Source organism: Xenopus tropicalis, chromosome 1 (assembly GCF_000004195.4).
Source record: "Xenopus tropicalis strain Nigerian chromosome 1, UCB_Xtro_10.0, whole genome shotgun sequence".
Taxonomy (NCBI): Eukaryota; Metazoa; Chordata; class Amphibia; order Anura; family Pipidae; genus Xenopus; species Xenopus tropicalis.
This window is the reverse complement of record NC_030677.2, coordinates 131,284,328-131,308,073: the sequence shown is the minus strand read 5'-3', so window position 1 is coordinate 131,308,073 and position 23,746 is coordinate 131,284,328. Positions and strand designations below refer to the sequence as shown.

At 36.0% G+C, this 23,746-nt stretch overlaps 1 protein-coding gene across 1 annotated transcript in view; it reads right to left on the bottom strand.

Moving 5' to 3' along the window:
* Positions 1–23,746, bottom strand: part of rorb (RAR related orphan receptor B) — a 138,441-nt gene that overhangs the window by 28,081 nt on the left and 86,614 nt on the right. Inside the window, exon 2 of the mRNA XM_002940031.5 lies at positions 5,683–5,768. Within this exon, the coding sequence (XP_002940077.1) occupies positions 5,683–5,768 (86 nt within the window). The remainder of the gene's footprint in view (positions 1–5,682; positions 5,769–23,746) is intronic.

The following is a 23,746-nucleotide window of genomic DNA, read 5'->3' as shown; positions in this document are numbered from 1 at the left end:
CGCGTATATCACAGTGCTTGCACGTCCGAGCGGGGGACCATTGTAATGCACAGCTTATGCCGAAAAATACCATTCCTCTTAGAGCTGCAGAGGCAGCATTGCACGATCGGTGCTAGTGACGGTAAAACACTGCTGGTATTACCCAGGGGTGTTAACCAGTCACATAGCTACCGCTGTGTTACGTGTACGATCCTGAACATTACTGCTCACTAATACGCAAGTGACAGCCCCGCGGGGGGCGATGCCTACCCCCCGTAACTTTGCTCCACACACGCTCACTGTGCAATCAAGGACCGTCCGAATAACCCCTCTACGGTAGCTATGTGACTGGTTAACACCCCTGGGTAATACCAGCAGTGTTTTACCGTCACTAGCACCGATCGTGCAATGCTGCCTCTGCAGCTCTAAGAGGAATGGTATTTTTCGGCATAAGCTGTGCATTACAATGGTCCCCCGCTCGGACGTGCAAGCACTGTGATATACGCGCGGTTGCCAGGGAGTACCTCTAGGGGGTTACGGGGGCGGCGCCTGAGTATGACGGACAGGTCGGCTCTCAGGATATACTCGCACACACGGAACTTACTCTGACTCGGTATCGCTACGTTTAGTATGGGGTGAGTATGGCTAATGAATGACACAAAGCACAGGTTTACAAACTTACTATTTTTATTCTGTCTTTGCCTCTTTCACCACTTTTGAACATTTTATTGACGGTCTGGTTGCCTAGCAACGCGCTATTTGGCGCCAAGTTCTGCATTTAAACAATGTTCTGTACACAATTTTGCTTCCCTGACGAAGGTTCCAGTAAAGAACCGAAACGTAGGACAATAAACCTCACCTAGTTGCATTCAACCATATTGTCTGTGATACATCCTTGTGAGAATCCTGTGAGTGCCGACATTCATTCACTTATCTACATTTTGCGGCTCTGGCACCCAGGTATTGTACCTAAAGTTTGGTGTGCTCCCCACTCTGCAATCTATATATATATATATATATATATATATATATATATATATATATATATATATATATATATATTTGTCCCTTTGAAAGGCATAGTTTTTGAAAGTCTCCCCTGCAAAAATGATTACTTTTGTAGTAGGAATAGTATAGTTGAATATTTTAAAAATGTAAACCACCCCATTAAGGGCCTAATCACTTGACTGCTTAAAAACACTTCTAAATAATACAAGTTGCTGGTCATTATTAATTGCTAACAGATTGCATTTAAATTAAATACAGTTAGGGATTATTTATTGACTTCGCTTTTCCCCTCTGATTAGATTAGTTCAAAGTATAGTTAAAAAAACCTAACTTTTTTTTATTTATTAAGCAAAAAAAGTACTACAGTAAATAAAATATTAGTGCAGTCATACTGCCAAATGGGTACATGCAGATTAAAAATATGCAATTAATTATACATGGTGTAGTTTTTCCCAGGCCAGCCACTAATGTTGTTCTTTCAGAAGAACACCATTAGTGGCAAAGGATCCCCCTATTGGAAAGAATTAAATAGTGTATTTGTTGGTGGTGGGGTAAGTGGTGTTGTGCTTCTTATCTCTAATTACAAAGGATATCTCTTTTGTAAAACTGGCCATACATGTACCAATAATATTTTGTGAAAGTATGGTGGGCCAGTGGTACTGACTCATATTTATATACTAAGTATATCGGTCAGTTTGCCGATAAGCCATGTTTCAAAATCTAATCTGTTGATGCACTATGTATTTAATAGTTGACAGGCCGGCACAAAACTAGACCACTGAAGAGAAAACTCTCTAAACTCTAAAAAATGTCTTCAAAGAAAAAGCATCTCAACAAGGAAAGCCTTATGTGTTTCATGCCAAAAGAGGCACTTAATCATAGACACAAAATGTGTAAGTCTTTTCTTGCTGAGATGCTTTTTGAGATGTTTTTAACTGCACCATGTTTTAGCTCCAATGGTCCAGTGTTGTGCCAGCCTGTCAACTATCAAAGTCTAGGGCATGTGCACCTGGGCCCCCCATATATCTTGGTGAGTTCACCCCTTGGTATTGTTTAGTGGATGATTTTCATTAATGCACCATGTATGCCAACGTATGCTACATGAGATTAGGAAGTAAAGTGTTACCTTTGTTACAATCATTCAGGACTTTGCATATACACCAGGTCCAGACTAGGACTTAAAATGGGCCCTGGCATTTGAATTGACATAGGTCCAAAAATATCCTCACAGGCCCCCAAAAAAGTGATGTTTACTAAGGTTGGAGATAAATATCACCTGTGATATTGCCCATAGCAACCAATCAGATCTTTGCTTTTGATTTCTAATTGCTGATTGGTTGCTATGGGCAACATCACCAGTGATATTTATCTCCAATCTTAATAAACCTGCCCCTATGTATGGCATCATATGGGCCCTCATATGGTATTTGATTTAAAAGGTATTGTTATATGTGATTATCATAGTGAAATGTAGTGTGTCAAGTTTGAAGAGCCAAACTGATTTTTTAATAATTAATTTTGAAATTTGACGTGGGACTAACAATGTTCTTAGTTTTCCAGGTGCCCTCAGCAATGTGCTCTGATACACTTCAGTCTCTCTTTGCTGCTGTGCTGCAAGTTGGAGTGATATCACCCCGATCCCATTCCCACCCAGTAGGTGATCAACAGAACAATAGGAAGGTAACTAGATAGCTGCATTGCTAAAAATGTTCACATGCCCCACATACCTAGTGGTAAATATGATAACAGCACTCAATAGTAAAAATTCAAATCTGGCTCACCCAAGTCATGACTCCTCAAATTACATTGAACAGGAATAGCAATAGCTTATTCGGAAGCACTTTCATTGTGAAGTGCTGGCAAAATGCTCTGAGATGGCTGCATCCACAACAATATTACAACTAAAACAATACATTTATTGATTCAAAAATAAAATGTGAAATGGTAAAATGAATTATTTGCAATGTACACAGTGTCATTTAGTAATAAAACTACACCCTAAAAATCATGACAGAATACCTTTAAAAATCTACCATGCCCCTTACCACTCCTGCAATCAAACAAGATGAACAATGTTCCTTGTTATAGACCCACGGAAGTGAAAACATTACAATGAAAAAGAATACAAACTCTGCTATATAGATTTGTTTTCAATTAGTGGAGGAAAGTAAAGGATAAAATTAACAAGATTCTCTTCATGTTACTGACCCATTATGACTATTTCAATGACCATAAACAAGACATATCTGCACTCTGTTTTTACATATTGACTGAATTCAAGGCTTGCGTGGAGAAAAAGGATAAAGATCAATAAAACCATCTGTTTAATAGAGTTTAGCACTTAAATCTAAGGAATAGTAGAATGCTATTATGTTCTAATCTGAAAGGCTTCAGATGTTATGTTTTGATAATAATACAGGTATTGCATTTATTATCTGGAATTATTTGGAGTTGGGGTTTTGTGAATAAGAAATCTTTCTGTAATTTGGATCACTGTACCTTAAGTCTGCTAAAAATCATCTAAAAATTAAATAAACCCAAAAGGATTGTTATTCTTCCAATATGGATTCATGACGCTTTGTTACCATCAACTACAAGGCACTGTTTTATTATTACAAAGAAAAAGGAAATAATTTTTAAAAATTAGAATTATTTGTAGTGATGAACGAATTTGTCCTGTTTCGCTTCAACATAAAATTTGCGAAACGGCAAGAAAATTCGCCAAAAACGCATTCGTCACACATCTTTTTTGTTGCCCGTGTCTATTTTTTTGTTGCCTGTTTTTTTCCGCAGCCAATTTTTTAATTTCTCAGTTTTTTTTTTGAGAAATAATATTTTCAGATCAATGTAATTACACCGTATGTATTTGAACATTGCAACAATAATGTATACGGCATGTTGCCTCAATAATTATTTTATTCCCAGAGTGAAGAGGTTAAACAGAGCCAGCTAAAGAGGTTAAAAGAAAGAGGAATCTTGTTTCGCTATTGTAAACCGAGAATGTTTCTGCCTTTATCATATTTTGCCTTATATTTAAAGCCCTAAAAGAATTGCTTCACTATTGTTATCAGAATCCAAGTTTGAAAATGAAATATCGGTTTGCATCTTGTATGATACTGGGTAGCTTCCCAAATGCATACGCATATTAGTCTGTTTTTTCAAAATACATTCTCCTAGTCTATTGACTCTTGAATTTCTTATGCTTTTTAATGCAAAAAACAAAATAAAAATGGAGTACACAACTTAACTAATTGAAGAATGTAAGATTATTAAAGTCAAGTGGAAACTATAGCTGAATTTTTAAAGGGGCACACACTTGAAATTGGCAAGCTGATTAAATGAACTTGAAGAGACCTGACTCCTCTTACATAGTTTTGAGTCAGACTTAGAGAACAGAAAGGGAAAAAACACTATTTTAATGGTAATAATATAAACACTATTTTAATGGTAATAAAATTGACAAATAATGTTTAAACTACTGAATTATGTAATTGAATAATGTATATTGGAAGGTTGCTTATAATTAAATTTTCTTACATTATGCAAATATCCACACTGCAGCAGGGTTGGATAGGTCAGTATTCCCCATCCATGTACCAATCCCACTGAGCTGCTGAGAAACATCTAGAAAGCATGCAGCTGGGGCTCACTCCCTGTCTTCTCCTTTATCTCCATGCTACTGGCCAAATAGTAATGATCCAACAACAATAAACACAACACTGTTGAACTTTATGCTTAGATACTGGGCCCTTGAGAGGGGAAAGGCAAAATGTCAGTGGGAAGAGAATTCTTTTAATCTGTTTTATTTTGTTCTACTTGTGATGTGTAAGGATTTAGGCCTTTATTACACAGGAGATTAGTCACATGGGAATTAAATTGCAAGTAGAAATGTGATTTTTCAACTGGGAGAAGTGAATTTTGGAATCCAAAATTACTGCAATAAGAGATTGGGAAAGCAGTTGGGGTTTGGTTTATAATGATAGAATGAAAATCACCTTCTATCTAAAACTTCACTAGGTTACGACTGCAGTACAACTTTGACTAAAATAGCACTACAATTACTGCACCAAATCAGGCCTGGTGATATCCAGTTGTTTTCTGTTGGACAATGATGGGTTTATGTTTTTTAAAAAAAGAGCAATTGCAATCTATATTTTAGTACACATGCTAATATGTATATAGTCATTGAGATACTATTTTTACCTTTTCTACTACTACATTCCCCACCATTTTGTGGTAGTACCACAACAATTTCAAAATATGTAAGCTAATTAAGGTTCCATTTCATTCGTAAAAATGAAGGTGACACTGCAAGTTATTTATCCACAAATTAAGCATGATCATGTTCTAGCAAATGCCAGAGGGGCTGCTGTAAGATGCCAATCACTATTTAGGGGGCTGACTATTTTGACTCAGTACAGGTCTGCACCCACAATACAATTTTGTGGAGATATTCTTAATATCTTAATATTCCTAATATTTGTTCATGCTGCTAAAAAAATAAGTGTTTAGAAAATATATATATATCTTTTTGCACACCCACAACAATACAGCAGATAAGTACATGGACATTCCCCTCTAAAGCTTGTTTAGCCCATCTGCTTTCAATAACAGACAACATGCAAGTGCTTCTGATACTGCTAGTTAGATAAGAAAATGACTGTATTTATTCCCAGATTGTACTGCTTCTCTTACCTTGCATCCTTCACACGTGATGACACCATAGTGAATTCCTGATGATTTATCTCCACAAATTTTGCATGGTATCACTTCAATTTGTGCTGAAAGAGAGACGAGACAGCTCAGCTGACAGTGCACTTTCTCTTAGCCTCCCTGATTTTTACCCATTGCCAAATGCAGCCATGGAATTGGATACAGAGTAATAAAAAGCAGCAGTGTGTTATAAATTCTAAAGTCAAAATGCATTAGTCAGGGTTTCTTTTCATCATAACCACTACATACCTAGCCAATATTTTAAACAGCTTTAAATATTTTACTATTTCTGAGGTGATACAAAAATAAACTGTATAAAGAAATGCATTTTTCAGTTGATTCTGTTGTTGGACTACAGCTCCCAGTATCTCCTGGTGGTTTGGTTGCAGGAGATTCTGACAACTGTTTTTTAAAAACAGATAACTCTAGGCTGGATGTACCTTTTATTTATAATAGAATTTAACAGATTACTCTAAGATCATAAACAACAAACAAACACAGATGCACTAATTGTGTTTAAAGCCTCATGTTTTTTCCATTCCAGTGCAGCTGAACCATCTGCTCAGAAGGGAAATTGGATCTGACAGTCGATGGATTCAATTTATGGGTGTGGGTACGTGCAATCATAGCTGATTTTTAAATCTAGGCAGTCTGTCCAGCTGCACTCGTGGGAAAAATGCAGATGTGAAAAGAGCATTGCTAAATTATTTATAAAGCCCCAACACTTCTGCAAACCCCAAGTCACTATTTAACTCAGTGCCCTTGTTTGATTGCCAGCTCAGAAAATAAATAATGGTTTGAAACATGCACAGTACAAGAAGGTATTAGACAAATTCCAGCCTAATAAGCTTTGCTGGCAAACTATAAGTGCTGAGGTACTTGTGCATCCTGATTGTAGATTTGCCTGAGAGGCATCTATCTCTTTGTGTCAAAGCAGGACAATTGGAAGGGAATGTGAAACTGAAAACGTTCATTATTAATTGTACGCACTAGGTAAAAAAAAGCCGAGCATTCCTAGAAACAGCTTAGATTACTGTAACTAACACGCCATGTACCAAGTTTCGTTTGCAGTGTTAATGAGAGCCACAGTCTCTAACATTTCGTTTGCCGTGTATGTTTAATCGTGTAGAGTTGCAAGATCTTCTTTTTTAAACAATGTTGTGAGTAATTTACAAAGCTTGGGTCTTTTGCACCTCTACTTGCAATACAAAAGATACTGCACTGTTTAGAAGCCGGCGCTGGGGACTAAGATCATTAAGCAGGCCTTTTTTCCCACCTCTCAACCTTCAATAATGGCTTGCTCTTCTATTTGCATATTGTGTCCAATAGACTGAATGCTGGGTAATCCTCTAATCTATTATGCTTTTTTGAAGTGGCTTTTAGCACCCACAGTTTTGTGAATTGTTCCTTTCTGCCTGTCAAACAATCCATATCACTGTGAATGAAAAGACAGTCCCTTAACGAAACAGTAACAATTCTCTATTAGTAGAGAGCATGGGGTGAATCAGTTGCTTACCTAACAACTGCTTGTGGTAACTAGTTCAGCTAGTTCCTTTATCATTCCTTTATTTCTAAACCTGCTTACGTGGCATCTTCTTTACCAGTAACTGTCCCTATATTACACAGTGTTTTGCTACAAGCTGAATGACCTCCGAATATACAGTGTCCAGATAAGTGGCTTCTCCTTGCTTAGGTTAGTGCATGATTTCAGAATCATATTGCATATGTGTGAAAGTGTTTGTATGCATGTGCTGCTATATCCATATAGGTACCTTTCATACAACATACCTTCAAGTAAATTTTCTTTTTATAAAGATCAGAGAATGGCCACATCATGTAACTGGGCCTCTACTGTAGGTTTCATACCAAGAACAGAATAAAAGTACAGGGGAGGAAAAGTCATGGCTGACTTAAGATAAACTTAATAAGGTTTGCTATGGGGAATGGAAAGCATTTTCATCAATATAAAAAAAAAAAGCAAAGTAAACTTAACTGAGTGGAATCTAATGGAGACTGATACTTATAAAAATGTTTCAAATTTCTCAATTTGCTTCATTTTAAACCAATTGAAGCAGAACCCCAATGTGCCACCGTTTTTTTAAATACTGTGATTTTCATTTGAGAAGCAGCTGGCATTTTCACACAGACTTTGAAATGTGATCCTGGGCATTAAGCAAAAAAAAATAAAATACAATTGCAATGCATACTAAACACTGACTATAAGGAAATGGTTAGCAGGAGAATTTCACTATAGAGCTGTTCTGCTGATACTGCACACTTTCCCTAAAGAGATTAGTATTCTAATTCCAAATATTATACTGCACAGGCTATCTTATATTTGAGCTCATCAGATCCAGCATTGTGCCTTTAATCTCCAGCAGCATTACCCAGTGTTTATATAAGCTGCTAGCTGAGCAATGAGGAGGAAGCTTTTGCAATTGACCAGGATAACCAGGAAAAAACTTTGAAGACCAGGAATTATACTACAAGGGGTTCACTGTTCATGACCAAGCGAGAGCCCTTGAATCCAAGGGTTCAGATTGGCACAGAAAAAAAAAATTGGCACAGAAAAAATCCCCTAGAATTTATCCCATACTACTTTTTGCACCAAGGGCCATTAAGCTTTTTTCTTACTGCTTTGTTTGCATACCCATGAGGTATATAAGACCATAATTATTTTGCCTCTATCTCTTTTCACAGAAACCCTGCACAATCATATATATGATCCCTACTCCCTGGTAACCCCAGAGAAGTAATGGTTGAGTGCTAATCCATGTCAAGGGAAAGTATAGTATCAGATATATTGATGTCAGTCAGGGGTAAGAAGTCATACTCAGGGAGTAGCTTGCACAGTAAAGCAACAAGTGAGCATACTTATGGTAGAAATTAAATTTTTTATTTCATAGGGCCGGGTCTGCTGTGAATTGAGCACACAAGCACATTTCTTTACATATGAAATCAATTTTTCTTCCCTTTAACAGAGTATTTTTTTAACTGGGTTATTAAAAGGTTGATTCAGGATAAAAATACAAAAGACTGCACAAAAGTATATTTAAAACTTTCCATCCTCCGAGATGCTGGCTACGTGTAAATTCAGCCTCTTAATCCTGGACCAGATGGACCATTGACACTGCTTTATCTCAAATAATTTACATATTGTTAGAAGTCAGATAACTTTGCAATAAATAGCTTTTAAAGTATATACCCTTATATTTATATTAAGGTCAACAGTCCCACTGTTATCCATTTCCTTCATACACTGGCTGCTTAGATACTTTGGAATCTATTTCTATTTAAATAGCCTGTAGTCTGGTTCCATTTATTCACTGGTGGACAGCTTTCCAGGTCTTTCCACTTTAAACAGAGCTACCAATGATGGTTTGATTTGCCCATGAGCTTGACTTTCTGCAGATCCAACTGTCTCTATACTTTAGGGTGGAATATAATAAAAATTGATAATACGTACAATGTGAACAAATAATTCGATATTTGCTAGCAGTGCACAGTGTCTGTAATAAACATCTAATTGAGAAAGGTTATTAACAGAAAAAAATATACTAAACAAGAATGGAAATTTGCATTTTGTAGTAAAAAAATACTTCATTAGACAGTTACTGACAGCAAAGCATTGTGCATTTCAAACACCTGCTTAAACGTGGTGAATTTGTTTGGCTGAAAAAAATCACACAAGTTTATTACATACACTGTGCTCTGGTGCAAACTACAAAATGTAACAGTTTTCTCTCATTGGTTGACAGGTTGAAAGGTCACTAAAAGTACATTAAATACACACAAAGGCAAAATTGGTCATATATGTTCCTCTATTTATATATTAATCTTACTATATTAATATCATATATCTTAACATGATTATATTCATATTATTATATTTAATATTTGTTTACATTCCCATATGTTCCTATTCTATTTAGCTAGGATTTTATTTGCATGTTCTCACTTCTTCAAAGCTATCCATCTGGAGGCCTCAAAGCATTTTGGGCCTCCTAGCCTATCTACAAATGCCATACACTTTTCATTGCTCAATAACACCATTTTGAAAAATAAAAAATGCAGTTTTGTTTATGTTGGATGGTATATGTCATATTTTGTGGGTAATGGGGAAACCATTTTAATCGATACAGTTTAGGAATAAAATATAGCCCTCAAGGAAAAGCAGGTTGGCTGGATGTGCTTTTCAAGACAATATAAATGTATATTACATGAATTAATATGGTCCTCAAGTCAAACTGTCAGCACAAGTTCTACTTTCTAAACATTCTAAGCTGACTTTGCAAATTATTTTGGTAGCGATGTAACAATAACATTCCACGATTTTTAAATAAATATCTTGTAATGAATTTCTTTCCCTATGAAGCAGGTAAAATCTATAAATGGATTTCTCCTCACTGAATCTCTGTTCGACTTACAATTTCAGCATGAAATATAACTTAGTTCTGTATTTCTATCAGTCCCACATTTTCTTTTTCAATACATGTACAAAAATGTAACTTAATTAACATTTAATTAAATTGAGTTATGCTAGACTGACACCTAACTAAAGAGTCATTCTATGCATTAAGGTATACTGTACTTGTTTTATGTCACGCATTCTACCTTGTTTTGTAAATTTAAAAAAAAAAAAGGTGCTTACACTCACCAATCACATCAGATTTCATTCTAAAAGGAGTCTCACACATTTTGCATTTGCAAAAGTAAACAAGGGAAATGTATTTCCGTAATCATTCCAGCTACTGAGCAGAATGCTTCTTCCCAGAGAGTCTATATGACGGCATTAATGAGATTAAGTGAGGGAGATGTTCAATGCATAGACTGCTCCTTTCAATTACACATGAGTGAGTGACAGTCACAGTAAAAGGAAATCAGAGGGATTATTTCTTAGGGAAAAGATTATGAGGGCACACCTTCTGCTTCTCTTATTTTTTTCTTGAAATGATGAAAAAAAAAGCTAAGTACCTTTTCCATTTAAGAGAGCAAGATAACATAAACAGTCAAGTACATTCGACCAAATGAATGCTGCAAATAAGTGCTCCAGGGAATGAATTCTCCACAAATGTATTACTTTCGAGGGATATGTACAAAGACACTGTGGTTTTGTATGCGGCAATAATAGGGTTATTAGTTCAAATAATTTCTATTCCCAGCATACAATTCTCGTTGATAAATCTTCATAAAATAGATTGTAAGAGCACATTGTAACAATTTTCCTGGCTGAAAAAAGATGCTTTGTAAGGTTATAGTTATTAGAAAAAGTTGTGAATAAGTTAAGGAAAGATTGCAGTGTTAGGGATATGGATGAGTTTAATTGTGTTACAGAGCAAGAAATTAGGAGCAAAACATAATAACGTAATTCTAATAATATTTTTCGCACTTTTGCTGATGAGCCTGGTAGGGGGTAATTCGAAAATTATTAACTATCTACCCATGGGGAAAGGGACAGACTGTATATGTCCAGTAACAAAAACATGCCTTCTATTTGCTATTTTTAGTACAAAATAAATGTAAAATACATATTTTCTTTGCATTTTTAACGGTACTCTGAGTCCTAACAACACATCTTTTGTTTTCTAAATCTTTTATTCTCTAGGGCTGCATTAGAATCCGTAGCATTTGCTGACTGCAAAAGATGAGTATACAATTTTGTGATTCTGTTGAATATACTCTAATTCAAAGGCACATTTAAGGGCATTGCCTAAAGTAACATTATGTGCTATGGAACTAGTTACTTGCATTTTCATAGTGGCAGATGGCTGCTGGAAGATCCCAGGCCCAAATGCTGCAAACAGACCACACAAAGTCTTGTCTATCCATACTTCCATTTCTGTGTGGAAATAAGTTATTTAATTCTAATTTGGACCTATCTATCTCTCAGAGAGTTTGTAAATTATATTTTTGGTATGTACAACCATAGACAAATTTATAGGGGGTCTTGTTTCCCACACGTAAGGGTCAGACACATTTAAGTCTTAAAATACATACAGTAGTTATCTTGGATGGCACCCACTTTTGTTGCAGAATTTTCTGGACCTAGACTTTAGCCCCCACATGTAATAAAAGGCACGGAGTTTGCCTAGGAGCATACCCATAGCAACCAATGATGTTTGCTTTTAAACAGGTGACCAGTAAATGGTGCCTGCTGATTGGTTGTTATGGGTTACTGCTCCTGGGCAAACTCAGTGCTTTTTATTACATTACCCCATAAATGTCTAAATTGTTTAACCATGCTGAAGAATCCTGTGCAGACAGTGAATGCCATTTTGTATTCTGTAATTGGACTAGAGTGGTATTCTGCAAGGTTCTCTATTGGATACTCTTTTATATAATATTTTCATTAATGACTTGGAGGTGAGTATTGTGTGCAATGGATGTGTGTTTGCTGATGACAGCAATATAGATAATTATCACACACCCAGTGTTTGGTATTCAGTTGACATAAGGGTGTTCCAAACCTCCATAGTACTGACCATTGTGCAGAATAGGATGCAAGCACTCCAACCAAAAAATATTTTAAACTTTATTACATGGTGCAGAAAGTAGTCACCACACCACTTCCTCAAATGCAAACAACAACCTGGTGCCTGGACTAAATCTTGCACAACAGTATAAGTTGAGAATTATTCAGAAACTGAGAAACTGGAATTCTGGGTTGCTAAGTGGAAGGTGACATTCATCATTAATAAACTCTGCACTTATTCATTTGCCATTAAAATATGCTCATATAGCCTTTATAGGACTAAGAAAGGTTAAACCTTACTGGAGAAGGACCTAGAAGTACCTAGGGGATAATAAACTTAGTGGCAACAAACAGTTCCAGTCAGCAGTGAAAGGGCCAGTAAGGTTTTGTCCTGTGTTTAAAGAGGCATAGATGAAAGGAAGAGAGTGGGTAATTCTTACCCTTTACAAAGCTCAAGAAAGACCCTGTGTAAAATATCCTGTGCAATTTTAATTTCCAGTACTCAAAAGGGTATTAACTGCAGCAGATAAAGTCTGGAAAAGAGTATAAATGGCATAGTATATATTAGTTGAATAGCTAGAATAGTGAGAACAGACCACGAGAATAGTGAGAATAGACCACAAGTCTTCTATACCATAATTTGTAGAGGTGTTGTCACTTAAGTGTGTCAGACATTTTTTCACCATAGTACAAAGCACTAGAGATGAGCAAATTTTTTCGCAAAGTAAGGATATGCTGAGAAACTGCAGCAAAAATTTGCCAGGCGAGGAACAAGTTGAAGTAGAAAAGTTGTCACGTCGCGTGCATAAAAAAAAGTTGTTCGATAGCTGCATTTATCCTTTTTTTCACGTTTTGCTGATTTTTCAGAAGTTTCGCTAATTTTTAGGCGAAGTGAAATGGGACAGATTCGCTCATCACTACAAAGCAGACATTGGGGTTTGCAGTTTAAGTTGCATGTGTGTATGACTGCATAGATATACTTTTTAGACAATGAGAACTTTGTGGATTGATAAATGGGGTAACTAGTTATATAAGGCTACTGTGGTTAAAATGTGCCACCTTGCCAGACACCCTGAGAGAAACCAACACCACTGCAGTGGATATATGGTGGGATTTTTATTGCTAGGTGCATTGGTGACCATTTCTTTATTGGTTGCCACCTATTTTGGGGGGATTAGTATTATTTTACCCATTATAATCAGGGTAATCCAAACTCTTGGAATTCCAGCCTGTCACTTGCCTTTACTGTATGTGGGAAGCACAAGATTTATGACACACAGAAACAATCGATGTACGAAAACAACAATTAGCATCTAAAATGCCCAGTGTAGAATTGCTCTAACACCCCTTTCACAGTCAATCCTGTCTAAGCTCTTTTCGCCAAAATGTACATGCTTTCAAAATATTTGGGCTGGCATGCAAAATAAACCAACATGTAAAAAAAGTGCAATTAGAAGTAGAAATGTATCCACAGGAACACCACTTCAACTAAATAACGCATTTCATGCCTAATATGGCACTTTATCATAGACAATAGCTGTAGACCATGTTCCTGTGAATATGGAGTACTTCTTTTAACTGCACTTCATCTACACTGGGGTATATTTTAAGTGCTTGCCTAAGTATTTCTGAAAGCATTGGAATATTTTCTTCCTCTTGCTGAAGGTCTGGGGCATGTGCACCTGGTGAGTTTTATTGGTGAGTTTTATTCTCTTTGCACTGGTTACAAGTTATTCAAGGTGTGCTGCTTTGGTTCACCAAAATATGTCAAAATGTTTCAATAGTCACTAATATTTGTATTCAAAAATATATACTCTTCTTTGATGACTAAAGTTTTTCCATCTTTCATGAATCTCCCACATAAATAGTTAAAAAGATGGAACAAAAACCCTGCATACATTCCATCAGTTTGGATTAGTTCAGTGCTTATTTTTTCATTGCTTGTACATACTGTAGAGTAAATTAAGAAAAAAAATTCAAATAAAGCATCTGAGTAGTGCCTTAATAATTAATGGAGCCTGCTGTTAACAGGAACTAGATAGTGAAACTGAAGTGAAGAGAACTGCACAAGCTTCATATATATTTTAAGCACAGAGCACTCTCACCAAGGAAAAACGAAGAAGATGGATTTGGTGGGGTGCATACTTCAATATATGAAGTTGTTAAGTAAAATGAACTGCCATCACAGATTCATCTTGAAAGCGTGATGTGTAACTCATTCATCCCCAGAACATATGATGGATTGAGATGGTGCATCAGCATTTATACAACTCTGATATTGAGATGGGTAACAAATACAGATCTGATGGTTAATCAATTACTGTATAAATATATATAGAGAACGTATTATTATTGTATTGTATTTATAATTATTGTATTCTTTTTCAAAAAATACATTTTATTAAATGTCATCATTTATCAATGTTGGTGCCTAGATGCATGACATAAACTACAGTTTTGACCTAAAGGGGCTAATGTGTCACTATGCATTTACTGAGTATAAATGGTGCAGCCACACTGCATGGCTCTTTGCATATGACCTGCTGCCCTTTACCTTCAACATTCCGCTGCCACTAAGTGTGTACATAATGGATCTGAACAGCAATTCATAAAACATAAACATGGGTGTATGGGTATTCCTGAGGATGGATGGTGCAAATTTATATAGCTAGTGAATTTATATAGCTAGTGTTATTTATAAAGCTAAATCCATTTGCTTAAGTGTTAACAGCTACCACTAAATAAGTTCCAAGAGAGTGCTGATTTCTGTGGCTTTCATACAACAACATTGGGAACAGTAGGTGTATGCATAGGTGTTGCCCTAGCTCATAACATGCGCACCTAGTTGGTAAGAAGTCTTATTCTTACTGACCATTTTTTTTCCATAAGAGAAAAATGAATGGTATACAATAAAAACTGCCACATTTATGCTTATAGAAAGTGTTAAGATGTCCAAATCCAAAATGTTGTACCTATAGTTACATACAGTACAAGGTAGTTTTATAACTACATAGAACGCAAGTTCAGTCTTACAACTATATGAAACCAGTGACAGTCTTGCTCAATACATTAAAAATATATTCCTTCCTAACTCCAAATTGCCAGCTGAATATTGTAGCTCGCTGAATCATCTGCCATAAAAGCTGCTTTGAAAGCTATAATCATGTAAATAATTAAATGTGCTCTTCCCTACTTTTACTGTACATGTTGAAGTTTTTGTCTGTTTAAATTCCCCAGTGTCACAGTAACCATATCAATATGGTAAAACAAACTACTGTCTATACATAAGAAAGGTAACTGAGACATCATAAAGTATTAGGATAGTGCTCATTATCCCCCATATGTAATATAAGGCACTAAGTTTACACAGGAGCAGTAACCAATAGCAACCAATAAGAAGTTTGTTTTTAAACAGGTGACAAGTAAATGCTTCCTGCTGATTGGTTGATTAAATTTGCGAATCTTTCAAAAGATTTGTGAAATGATGAAAATCTTGTGCAGCAAATTTTCCATGTTGAATTTTGTCACCTGTTTCACGAAAAAAACCACCTATGGCAAAACACGGAAATATGCTGCGAATCCATGCCTGGTGAATAATTTCACCCATAACTATAAGTGACCAGTAAATGCTATGTACTGATTGGCTTACTGCACTTGGGCAAACTTACTGGGGGTCATGTATAAAGACTGGGCAAATTCGCACCCTGGCAGTAACCTATAGCAACAAATCAGTGATTAGCCTTTTTCATCCAGCTGCAGGTTGAGCAGTAAAAGCAAATACCTGTTTAGTTGTCATTTTTTACTGCAAATTTACCAGTCTGTATAAATAACCCCCATTGCATTTTATTACACTGTGTCGAGAGATGTTGTGTTATTTGACCTACATATTCTAACACCACTAGCAGTTTTTAAAGTTGGAAGACCAACTCTATCACTCTATGCTAAACATTTTCCTGCAGAAGTGTGCTTAATGATTGAAAATATATTTAGTGACATATGGTTATGTTATATCTCTGTTCAGTTTGAAAAAAAAAATACAGAACTGTTGCATCTACAGAGAGTTCAGTTTACTGTTTATCTGGCTCCATACAAATTGCATCACCACCCCTGGCCTACTAGGGCCAAGCCTAATTGTGGCATTTTAAGAGCGGCTATAACACAATAAGGAAGGAATTAGGAAGCCTGCAGCCAACCACTCAATACCTGTTACGCACGGTATCCCAAAACTCAGAACAACAGCCAAGGTCCCGGTCTGAGCTCACTCTTCTGCCTATCACAGCCACCTTTCGATTCGGGAGGAGCCCTCTGCTACTCGGGTGCCACCAGGACTTAATGTGAGAGGACCAGGGCAGATGTTCTGAGCAGGCTAGGGAACTTAGCGTTATGCAGAATTTGGGGATCAGGTGATCAGGCCGAGGTCAAACCGAACAGGCAGCAAAGTACAAAGTCAGATTCCGGAACCGTAGTCAAAAAACAGGCAGAGGGTCAGTACAGGCAGCAATCAGCAAGGTCAGAGTCAGGCAAGGGTCAAAACACGAATCAGAATCAAGAAGTAGCAGGAACTAGGAGGCGAAATCGAAGTTGGGCACTGAAAATACCTACAGGGACCTATAAATATTTGAATTTGGCGCCAGCGCGACGACGTCATGCGTGCGCTGGACTTGCGCGAGGATGTGCGCGTAGCTTCGCACACCAGAAGAGTAGGGGACGCGCATCGGCGCGTAAGAACAGCCGGGGGTCCCCGCCGCCCAGGTAATCTTACAATACCAACCTCATAGAATGTAGGGTGTAAAGATAAAAGGAAGCTATCACTAAGAGCAAATCGATGATAACATAAGGTATACATGGATGTTTAAGACTAGGCAATGTTGCATACATTGAGTGCAGTTGAGTGGTCTTTACCAAAGAACCACCCTTGTCTGCCAAAACTTCAAGTGGATGGATAACATAGCTAGTGCTATATATAAAGTTACAGATTTAAGAGCTTGTGTGTTAAATTCAGGAGAATCTATGTAAGCACACCAGTTATACAGCCTATGAGGGTTACATTTATCACATTTTGTTTTATAGTAAACCTCTTGAGACTACTTTAGAATAAAAAAAATCAAACCTAAACAATGTCTTGTTTCTATGTACACAGTGCTACAAAGATAATGCCTTTTGATTCGCTCTATTAATCTGCTTTACATTTCAAACATTCCCCACCTTTGCCATTTCGAGTCAGCTATCTCCTTGTTAAGAGAAAAATGATATGACTGGAATCTTACAAAATGGCCTGCTGTTCTGAGAATGGCACATGAGACCTGTGTGTCCCAGATCTTGCTGAATTCTTATAATAGAACAAGGAAACTCAAAATGTTATCCATCCTCTCCTGACATTATGCATTGCATACTCTGATTTTGTTTTGTTAGGTATGTTTTTGCAATAAAAAATTAAGCAAAGTAACACAAGCAAGCCCCAGTAATCTGTCTAAATCAGTGGAAAGTGAATATATGTGTGTGTGTGGTTGTGTCTACGTGCATATGACTGCAGATTTAAGCATATCCATTGCTTTTGAAGACCTGCTTTCTTGAAAGAAAGCTGTTCACTGCTTAGCCTTTTTACTCCACTTTTCTTCTAGCCTTTGTAGATAATACCATTGCTTAGACTTCCAGCCCTTCAAAATGACAGGCGTTTTTCATAAGCGTACAGTGCACACGGAAAAAAGGAACTTCATGTCAAAGAACAAAAAAGACCAGGTTCTTTGGCCTGATGTTCATGTTACCTAAAATAACAGTAGATAACAGGAGAGGAAGCTCAAATATTATTTGAGGTGGTCAAAGTGTATTTATTGCTTTGATGTTTTCCATGCCTTCAAATCTTTCATTTGTGTGGTTTTCTAACTGAAATCTCTTCAAATTTGGGGAAGTGGAAAAAAGTACAGAAGAACAGAATTCCATCTGAAGAACTTGAAAAGAGCACAGAAGACACGCAGATATGCACACCATTGGCCAAGTGTAGAAGATATTGTCTGATGTAAATGTGCTTGATAGGAATTGCTCATACCAGTGTTTTGAATAATAAAAAAAACACACAAATACAAGAGTATTGTAGAAATGATACCTATATTGGCTAACAAAAAAAATACATTGTATTTTTATTGTTAGCCAATATAGGTATCATTTCTACAATACTCTTGTATTTGTGTGTTTTTTTTATTATTCAAATCACTGGTTAACACGGTACTACAGTTTTTATTTTGTGACCAGTGTTTTGGAATGAGCAATTCAAGTTTGTAGACTAACAAACCATTTCATTTCCAATTAATTTTCTCATTTAAACTGTAAAAGATAAAATTATGTATATTGTAAAATATAATGATATTACCAAGAAATTCCTGAAGGATATAATAACCACATAAAAGCATAAGGCCACAGGTTAGGGATTCTATAACAATATAAAGGCAGGAAATAGGGGTACACAAAGCAGCATTACTATCCACTGGTTATAAATAAAAACATCACTTGGGACTATTTATAAGATTTTTTTTTACATTATTTTTTACTTTATTCATGGGGTCTTTGTATTATAGGAAATACTGCATAGACCTAGAGACAACCATGCACAGACAGACTGTATTAAAGGAACAGTTTATACTGTATATATCAAAATTAGCTAAATAAATAGGGTCGGACTGGGGGGTGCAGGTGCCCCCACTGGCCGCGTCCCGTAAACCCCCCCGCAGGGTCCCCACCCGACGTCCTCCCCTGAGTGCGTGTACATTTAACGTGTCAGGGGAGGAACGGTTGGTCAGGGGGAGCGCCGGCAAAGGGTCGGTTCTGGGCTGCCCAGTCCAACCCTGTGTGCTGAACAAACTTTTTGCCTATTGTTTCAATTAAGAGATATCTATGGGTTCTGTTATTTCTGGCACAAACCAGAAATATATAAAATTCTTGTCCCCAATGAACTTCAATGGAGATGATAAAACAAATAACCAGTCCAAAGAAAAGCCCCTAATAATCAAATGCTCAAAGGCTGCTGCTAAGACAAGGAAGAGGTTTGTTTGTTAAAAACTGCCCTGTTTATAAAGAAAGGAGGAGGTAATTTTAGCGAGAATAGCTCAGCTTTCAAATTAGATATATGGATTTTAAAAAAATTAAAGCAATAAAGAGAATTGAATTCTGTGCTTATTTTTAGCGAAGGTGTTTTTTGGTGTATACTGTACCTTTAATAATTCATGATTGTTGAATGTATGGTATTCCTTTAAACATGTACAAGGACAGGTGCATAGATCTACAGTATCTCTGTTCATATCACTAATTTGTGCTTTTAATCAAAGTTGTACAGCTAAATAGCATTTTTAACATGAGAACAATGCTTCTGAGAATATTTTTTGAATTTCAAAATGCTGAAAAGAACCCATCCCCATTTCGAAGCGATGGTTTGTTTATCAAAGAATAATGCTCTAAGATGCCATCTTTTACAGTGGTTTTCATGCGAAACAACAGCAAGCATGACTAAACATGACTTTTTACATTAAGAACGTTCTTAGAGTATAGGAAACTTGAAGATTTTATGTCTTGAAGGTTGTAGATTTCCTTCGTTGTCTCTGATAGTAGAGCTGGCTTTAAACATCACAGCAGAACCATTTTACTTTAGTTATTCAAGTGGAACACATTGCAATGCCAGCTTGCCCCTGCTGCACAGCAAAAAGGCAACAACAAAGAAATATAACTTAAGCTGCTGTTTTTACCAACTTTACATATTATGCCTTTTTACAGCTGCAACCAATCTTTAACCTTGCAACTGCTCCAACACCCTCCCTTGTTCTTTACTCTTCCATCTAACTGTCATCTTTTTATTTAAAAAATGATTATTATATTTGTATATCAAATAGCATTACTTAGAACCTTTGGTGAAAATAGATGAAGCTTTCTTTTAAAGTATTAATCCCATAATACAAAGTGCAAAAGGAGAAAAAGGCTTATTACAGTAATACCTTAATTTATAACACATTGGTGTTCCTTTGTTATGTAACTGAAATAACAACCTATAATCACAACTTAGAAGTAAGAAGAAAATGCCTGATTTTTCTTCTGGAAATTGTTCGGTAATTTCCATCTGACCACGCAGTGAAAATTGGACTTGGCAAACGTGCTAGTTTTAACAAGATTTTCTTCTATGGCAGAGAAAAATGGTTACAATTACTTTTTAAAAAAAAAAAACTCTTCAACAGATCAGAAATGTATATTTTAATATCAGAAGGCCTGGGGAAGATGGATGTGGCCCTTTACTTATCTGGTTGGTGATATGATTCCACGCATGGTAAAATGACAGCCATTGCTTTTACAGAATGAATAAAATATCACTATGGTGAATCAACAGACTGTAGGAACATGTAGATACACATCCACACATATGTGTATTCCCTTCACTCCATATCTCAAACCACCAATGCAAGCAGCACTTCTCACACTCAGTTTCCATCAGCATATCAATATATATGGAGCGGTTATGCAAAAATCACAAATTCAGAAAGCTCCAAATTACAGGAACAGGAAGGCCATCTCCCATAGACGGGAAAAATTATTTCCTTTTTCTCTGTAATAATAACAGTACCTTGTAGTTGTACAGTACCTTGTAGTTGATCCCAACTAAGATATAACTAATGTTTACTGGAGGCAAAACAATCCTATTTGGTTTAATTAATGTTTTACGGAAAACCCCAGGTCCCAAGCATTTGGATATGAGATCCCATACCTGCATATGTTTCTAGGCCATCGCACATTTTCAGTTTCCAGCACTTAATATGTCCATTAGTATCTGTGCTTTGTATAGATAATTGCTATTGTGTGTTGGGCTTTGTATTTAAATTTGGTTTAATATAAAATTTGCATGCATTAAGACACTGCAAATGTATTATGGTTTCAAATATTTTTTAGGGTTGTAAAAGAAAACTTTCAATTCAAATAATAATAAAATGCTCAGGTTGTTAGGTCCCAGAGAATTCTCTCCTCGCACAGACTATGTTAGTGATTTAATATAAATGAACATAAAATTATCCTTGCTGGAGTACAGCAGAGCATTAGCTACTTTTATTATGTCATTAATAGCAAAACACATTTGATGGTGTCATATGCAAAGTGTTTTCTAAATTTACAGCTCCTTCTACAACCCACAGCACTAAAATTATAATTTAGAAATGGTAAAGACTAACAGGGAAACAATAACTATCATGGAGTGAAGAGCAAATGACATTAGCATAGTGCTATGGGTATAAGGTCTGAACAGTAAAACCCCAGTTTGTGTTTTATAAATAAGCCATAAGTCTTACAATTGTTTATTTAGTATAGGTTTAATAAGTAAGAAGATATGAATTCTGATCCAGTTTGATATAAAAGTGCAGTCAACAGTGTCCATAGTAGATCCTCTCTTTTCATGAGCATTTGCTTTGGGTTGTCCTTTAAACAGAACAGTATAATATATTGTTGAACACTGGAGGTGAACACTGGATGTACAAATATGTTGCAAGGACAGATAGGGTCAAAGCTGACAACTTCAGCTTCCAGCTGGGAACTATGCCTGGGATGCCAATACACTATGAGCCCCTATACAATGAAAATGATTGTACCTTGAGTGGATTTACAACATAGCTGTAAATCTGCATAAAAATCTGTCACATCTAAATTGGTTAAGGCTCAAATTTCTACCATTTGGTACAATCACAGGGCAACTATATATTCCAAAAGGCAGGACAAACAGGTGAGCACAGAAGCTTTGTACCTTTGTATCAGAAATAGTAAATTCCCTTATAGATGACTATTCTCTATTAAGGTCTTCCTATTTACAGTTTTATTAATATACATAATAAGCATTAATTAATGTGCATAATGATGTATTATTTATTATGGTGATTAAAGTTGTTCTACAAAAACATGCAAATTGTCTCCGAGCACAACAGTACTCTGTGTTGTTAGAATTCTCTGAAGGCCTTTATTTCTTCTTTTCAACTGCACTACAAAAACCTAATACATAGATATAAGGAGGCAAAGTAGTGCAGAATATACAATAGGTCTTGCAAAATGTATTATGTGCTGCTTCATGCCTTAATCAATTCCTCAAGCAATGTTGCTTTCTGCTCACTGAATTTTAGATTTTCATAAAGCTGCTCATTACACTCTACTAACAAACTACCCCTCAACATCTTACTCATTTACCCATTCCCATACAGGCATTTACGTGTTGGCTAGATCAGCATTCCTTCTCTGCAATTCACTTCCACTTTGCATCAGACTTTCTTCAAAATATTTTTTATAACACATTTCTTTACAGAAGTTCACCCTTGGCTAGCCTAGCATTCTTTCATGCACCACGGTAAGCCACTGCCATTTTCGAGGTGCAATACTTAGCGCTACATCTCTCACTTTTCAACACCTGACCTTTGCGAATATCCACATCTTATGTCTCATACCCCCTTGTGATTTTAGTCAGTAAGCTCTAATGAACAGATTTCTCTTTTACTTCCTGTATCGCTCAGTTTGTATATAATAGTTATGTTTGATGTACACACCTGTCTATTGTTCAGCAGTACAGAATATGTTGGCCCTTGATAAACACTTGTTACTACTAATAAATAATCTTAATAATGAGATCTTGTATTTATTTATAAATAATAAATATACATTGTTTTCCAGACATTATTCTCCCCAAATGCTAAAATGCATTGAATGCTGTTACTGTGGTGGCTATGATAAAAGGCATTTTGCTTAATTCATACTTATAACCTTAGGTTATGGGTGAAGTAACTTGGTACACACTGCAATTCTTAGGGAAAAACATGAATAAAAAGGTCCCTTTGAATATTATTTGTGGATGCTGACCCTTTTTCTTTGAAGGGATAGTTTTTTTTCCTTTTCTATTACAGTGCTGGGCAGTTTTCTGTTACTAACTGTATTCACATTTCATAAAATTATATATCTAACTCCTTGATCATTTGTGAATCAAAAAGAGTGCATGTTGCAAAATAAAATCATATGCCCTTATAGGGCAGACCTGTCTATTTACAGTGTACCTGGCTGCTCTGCAGAGCTGAGAATATAAGCACTTTAGCAAAACTGCTTCTATCATTGTATTATGGAAAGAAGCACATTATTTGCTTTATCTTACTATGGGTTTTTTCAGTTTTGAAGGTCAATGTCTGTTTTTTATAGTGTTTGTAGAAACCTTATCCAATTTTTTTCTTTTCAGCTGATATTATAGAAAGTGCATTTACAGTATGTCTGTAATAAAAAGATACATGTGTGACAGTTAATAGATTTTATAAAATAAGTCCTAAAGCTTACCTTCACTTGTCAATTGGTGGTAGACAACTTAAGCCTTTAAAAAATTGTAAAGCTTCTTTAGTGACAAACTAGTATATATATATATATATATATATATATATACTGTATATATATATATATATATATATATATATATATAATGGCAACATTTTGTTAGCATGAAAATGTAACTGTAGATGACCAGGAAGACAAAGAGCAAAGAAGGAAATAAATTAGATATTGAAATTACTTAGTGGGCGGGGCCTAGATATT